The 5,468-nt window shown below is 58.6% G+C and overlaps 1 protein-coding gene across 1 annotated transcript; it reads left to right on the top strand.

Moving 5' to 3' along the window:
- Positions 1 to 1,389: 1,389 nt before the first annotated feature.
- On the top strand, positions 1,390 to 5,357 carry PRKAB2 (protein kinase, AMP-activated, beta 2 non-catalytic subunit; the record flags this gene model as incomplete). Its single annotated transcript, XM_010158032.1, has 6 exons — positions 1,390 to 1,743; positions 1,953 to 2,119; positions 2,989 to 3,082; positions 3,637 to 3,751; positions 4,903 to 5,036; positions 5,289 to 5,357. Coding segments are annotated over exons 1-6 (741 nt in total), but the record flags the coding sequence as incomplete, so codon positions are not given.
- Positions 5,358 to 5,468: the final 111 nt, after the last annotated feature.

Below are 5,468 nucleotides of genomic sequence, written 5' to 3'. Positions count from 1 at the left end.
GTGGTCTCATCGCACGGGGCTACGGATGCCAGCGCTCGGAGAGACCTCAGCATGTGGAGAGCGTGACCTGTAAGGGACAGCCAGAGGGACCGGGTGCCTTTTAGAGAAGGGGAAGCTTTCAGTCTGTTAACACCTGCGCATACCTCTCAGGTTCGTGGTACAAGAGGATGTTCAGCCTTTCCTACCTTCCTCCTCGTGGAGAAGGAGGGAGCCTTAGCGGGGATGCTGGGGAAGAAGCTCCCCAACAGCAGGTCCGGGGCAGGTTTTGGAGGAGCTGGCTGAGCCTCCTCCAGGGCAGAGGGGGAAGATGTCAGAGCAAGTAGAGGTACGCTTGATCCTCAGTGAGAGGGTGTGGGGTGCAGGTTTAGCTGCCCTCTTGAGCTGCCCTCAGGATTTAAGAAATGCTTCAGTAATTGCTCCCTAATGCTCTAAAGCCTGGCTTTGGCCGGCAGCCTCGCCTGGCACCCTTCATACAACTTGATCTTATAAACAAATCCCCAAATGTCACAACTAAGTGCGTGGAGTAAGGCTGGCTGGCCCCTCGCCTCGCCCTGCAGAGCCCATGATCAGTGCAGTAAGCTGAAAGCCACAAAAAGAAGCCTGGGAAGGGGGCGAGAATCCCGATCCATCCCGGCTGCTGGTCACTGGGTAAAGCCGGAAGCATCCCACGTAGTTTGTTTGTCCCGAGAGGCGTGTGGCTGTTCGTGGCTTGGCACTGTACGGCCAGTTCTTCTGCTTTGCCTTCTCTGAGCTGGGTGAGATTGGGGACAACGGCCCGTCTTGAGCAGCGGTGAGGCGTATGGGATTGCCCTTCCCTCGTCGTCTGCCTCCGGATGGCCGGGCAGACGCCGGAGCGCTCGGGGTGGTACAGGCGGACTTCTCGCTGTGCCGCAGCTGACACGGTGGCTTGCCTGGTGAATCATGAGAGAACGACGCTGAGAGCTGAGCTTCTTTGCAGACACCGTGGCGTGAGTCTCACGCCTTGGCCAAGCTCCAGCTTGGGCGATTCCACTCGGACGCTTTAAACGCTCCCTGTCTCCTTCGCCAGGCATGAGGCTCCGCGCTTCTGCCCGCAAGCTCTTGGAGATCTGTCGGGAGCTGTTACACAGCTGCTGCTTTCACTCTCGGGCTGTTTTCTTGCTGGATGTAGGGGATTTGTCTGTAGAGCCTGACTGGGGGACTGTGAAAGAGGCTCTGTTAACGCCGAGCAGTTGATTTGCCAATAAAGGTTGGCTCTGTTATTCCCACCAGCCCCTCTGCTACGCCGGCTGCTGAGGGCTTGAGTGGGACACAGCGTAACTGGGATCGGTTTTGGAGCGTAACGATTACCAGCCTAACTGGAGTGGTGGTTCATAAGGATATAGCTATAATTAGGTCAAGCTGTCTTGTTTGTTAAATTCCCCTTCAGCTCCCAAACTTGGCAGTAGGGATGAACTTGGGGCCTTTTTTAGGATTGCTGTCAGTCTCCCCTGGCAAAGAGCATTGGGAAAGGGTGCCTTTGCTCCTCTCCTCGCTGCCGGAGCCCGTGGGCACAGGCACACTGCTGTGTTCTCCCTCTCTCCCAGGGGTTGCTGAGCTGCCATGGGGAACACCACCAGCGAGCGAGTGTCCGGGGAGCGCCATGGCTCCAAGTCCCACCGCTCGGACGGCTCCGGTGTCCCACACCCCACCAAGGAGCACCCGCACAAGATCATGGTGGGCAGCACCGACGACCCCAGTGTTTTCAGCTCCCATGACTCCAAGGTAAGGGCTGGCCTCCGCCTTCCCTGTCCTGCGTGCAGGGGCGCTGGCTGTGTGGGGCTGTGGTCAGAGCCACGTGAGGGGTCTGTGGGGAGCTGGGAGGCTGGAGGAGCTCTGTGATGCTCTCGTCTGGGGTGTGCAGGTGGGCTGATAGAGGTCAGCGGTCCCGGCTGTCTCTGTGTCTCAGCCAGGCTCTGGTTTTTTTCACTCAGATTCCTGGGGACAAGGAGTTTGTATCGTGGCAGCCAGATCTGGAGGAGTCAGTGAAACCGTCCCAACAGGCTCGTCCCACTGTCATCCGCTGGGCGGATGGAGGCAAAGAGGTCTTCATCTCCGGATCTTTCAACAACTGGAGCACCAAGATCCCGCTCATCAAGAGGTAGCCAGTCCTTCAGGTCACTCTATTCTCCTCCGCTCCAGCACAGGGAGCGTTTTCCCTTCTCCGTGCCGGTTGCTGTTCCCTTTGCTCACCTGGCTTTTCCCAGTTCACCCCAAGCCAGGGGGTCTGAGCGCAGATACACGGTCAACTTCTTCCTGGGTGGTGCCGTGTGGTGGTGGGAAGTTGTGAAACAGAGGGACAGGACAGGCTGGGGCACTTTGCCCAGCTGGATGTCACGGAGCACCCAGTCCCGGCAGCAGAGCCCCGTGCCAGTATGCGTCAGCCCCCCGGAAGCTGTCGGCTCCTCGCTTGGCTGCGGCCTTACCCCATACCTAGTTGTGTTGTTGCCAGCGGGGATTGTTTATTTGTCCCTCTCCTGTCTTCCTGCCCTAATGATGTTCTTGCTGTTCCGCAATACATCTGTGATTTCCATGGAAACAGCGTGCAGGATTCTGGGCATAATCCCAGCAAATCATCTGGAGTGGGTTTATCTCAATTACAAGCTTAACAGAGCTGCCACGCTCGCTGTCCCTGTCCTGTGACACCAGCGTGGGGTTAGATGCGTGGCCGTGTATCTCGCGCGGGGTGTCTGGCACACCGATGTTCCCCGGGCATGCAGGGCAGGTCCGCGAGCGGGATTCCCTCCTGCACTCCCTGCAGCCGGACTGCGAGGCGTTGGAGCCAAGCTCGTGCTCCCAGCACCCACGCCTGTTGTGTCCGTCCCTCGGACGGTGAGCAAGCCTAACCCTGCAGGAAGGTGTTGGGGTAGAGGGGCTGGGCAGCGCATGGAAAAGTGCCGTTTCCTGGGATGCCGTGGAAGAGCAGCATCAATGGGGTAATGCTGTTGTGCGTCTGTTCTCTCTGCACAGCCACAATGACTTTGTCGCTATCCTGGACCTCCCAGAAGGAGAGCACCAGTACAAGTTTTTTGTGGATGGCCAGTGGGTCCATGACCCATCTGAGGTAACGCTCAAAGCTTTATCCCTGCGGATCTTGTCTTCTTCGGGGGACTTGACGTGACGTAACTACGGCAGAGGGGGAGCAGAAGGAGCAGAGGGTGTCTGCCGAAACAAAAGGGGCACCTCCATCCCACGAGTCCTTTCAGGGGCTGGTTCCTCTGGGCTTAGCCATGCTGTGTGGGGAGTGTCAGGGAGGTACCGAGGGCAGGGGAACACCTTTAAGCCCCTTTCAGAATTGGCCACATGGGAGGATAAGCCCTGGGGTGGGCACTCGCAGGTTCTCCTCCAAACGGAATGACGCGGGTGGGAAGGGGAGGACGCTCACCTGTCAGCGTGTAGAAGGATGGAGGATGAAAATAGGAGCCTGGGAGTAAAGGGAAATCCTCCCAGGGTAAACAGCAGAGACGTGCAAGCGTCTACGCAGGGCTGGCCACTGGCTACCTGTGCTCCCAGTTAATGGCGCAGCAAAGACAGCCTGGGCTGGGAGGGTCTGGGAAGCATTGCGTGTGCTTGGACAGAAGGTGAATGTAGGAAGAGTCGTACCTCTGTTCTCTCCAGCCTGTGGTCACCAGCCAGATGGGGACGATCAACAACCTGATTCACGTCAAGAAGTCTGACTTCGAGGTGTTTGATGCTTTGAAGGTGGATTCCTTGGAGAGCTCAGAAACCTCAGGTCGGGGTGAGTTTTTTGTGGCATTAACAGCTTTGCATGTGCTATTTCCCACCTCCTCTGCTCTGAGACTTGCTGCTCCGGGGGTGAACAGACCGCCCCTGAGCAGAGGTGTGGGCTCACCCCTGGGGAGAGCAGTGTATGGCAGCCCACAGTCTCCACGGCGGGGCTGTGCTGGTGTAACTTGTTCTGTGCTAGCACTGTCCCAGGGTAGGGGCAGTGCCTGCGCATGGCCGAGGTGGCTGTTTCAGACTGGCAGACGCTGGGAACATCACCCCTTTCTGCTCAGCTGTGAGTAAGTCATCTGATCCGGGGCACAGGCTAGGCGAGAGCAGGAGCTAGGTTATTTTCGGCAGCCACTCTCCGTTTTCACGCCAAGGTAATTTGTACCAGTGCTGGCGCATCAGAATCCTCCCTCTCCACTTGTGTTACAGCGGCAGGTTAGGTTACCACGTGGACACCGGTTCGGTGTGTAACGCTGGCAGGTAGCTCCATCGCATTTTGGTCCCAAGTGCGGCCTGCTGTCCCTGGTACAACCTGTCCCACCTCAGAGACAGCCTCAGCTCCACATCCTGCCCAGCCTGGGCAGGAGATGCCTTCCTGGGAAGAAGCCAGCAGGAGCTCCAGGGCAGTGGAGCTCTTCCAGGTGCTGCCTATTCCAGGCCAGATGTGGTTGGGAGATACGGTCAGTCCCGCTCCCAGTGACCACCAGCTCCCGTTGGTCCCTCACATGGGCCAAGCAGCTGCTCAGCCTGGACATCCCATCTGCCCTTTTTTGGGACCTCCCTGTCAGGCAGTTCGGAGGTGTGCTGTTTGCTGTGCCCCTGCTGCAGAAGGTTTGGCTCTGGGACAGGCCAGCTGCTTGCTACAGGGCTGAGAGCCATCCGCAGGGGTCTTGGGGTGGGCACCACAGGGCGCTTGTGTTGTGCACGTACCAGCTTAGAGCCCTGCTTGGGCACGCCCGGGGCTCGCCTGGCTGCTGATCCAGCTGCGAAAAGGCTGAGCTGTTGCTACAGCGCGCACGGTCGTGGCTCGTGGAAGATGTTTGTGCTGGGAAAGCCCTGCTGGGTCCTTTCTCCGTGTCTTGGGAGCTGCTCTGTGCTCACCAGTCTGGCTTCAGCCGTTTGATGTCTCCTCCCGTTTCTGCTCTTTAGACTTATCGAGCTCACCGCCTGGTCCTTATGGCCAAGAGATGTACGTGTACCGGCCCGAGGAACGCTTCAAATCCCCCCCCATCCTCCCGCCTCACCTCCTCCAGGTCATCCTCAACAAGGACACCAATATCTCGGTGGGTACTGGCCTACTGCCTGCACACGGAGAGCCACGCTGGGGTTGGAAGGGGAGTCCGGTCACCCCTCGGCTGGGGCCTGGCCCTTGGCATTTCCCGGGAGAAGCATCACTTTTCCTTATTAACCTCGCTGGTGCTTAGCTGAGCTCTGTTCCTGTTCAGAACAGCCAGAGACACCGGCAGCTCAGATTGCCTGTGATGGCTGGGGGGTCGGGGCTCTGCTGTTCCCCTGTGACAGTCCTCTTCTCCTAGTGTGACCCAGCACTGCTGCCCGAACCCAACCACGTCATGCTCAACCACCTCTACGCGCTCTCCATCAAGGTAAGAGCAGGTCCCTGAGGTGGCTGGGCGAGGGACGAGCTGTGGTGGCCCCCAGGAGCCTGCAGGGAGCAGAACCTGGAGGAGATGGTGCTTGTGTGCACCCACACAAGG

The sequence above is a fragment of the Eurypyga helias genome, unplaced genomic scaffold, assembly GCF_000690775.1.
Source record: "Eurypyga helias isolate BGI_N326 unplaced genomic scaffold, ASM69077v1 scaffold24118, whole genome shotgun sequence".
NCBI lineage: Eukaryota > Metazoa > Chordata > Aves > Eurypygiformes > Eurypygidae > Eurypyga > Eurypyga helias.
Note: the sequence above shows the minus strand (reverse complement) of the source record. Positions and strands in the feature narration are given on the sequence as shown.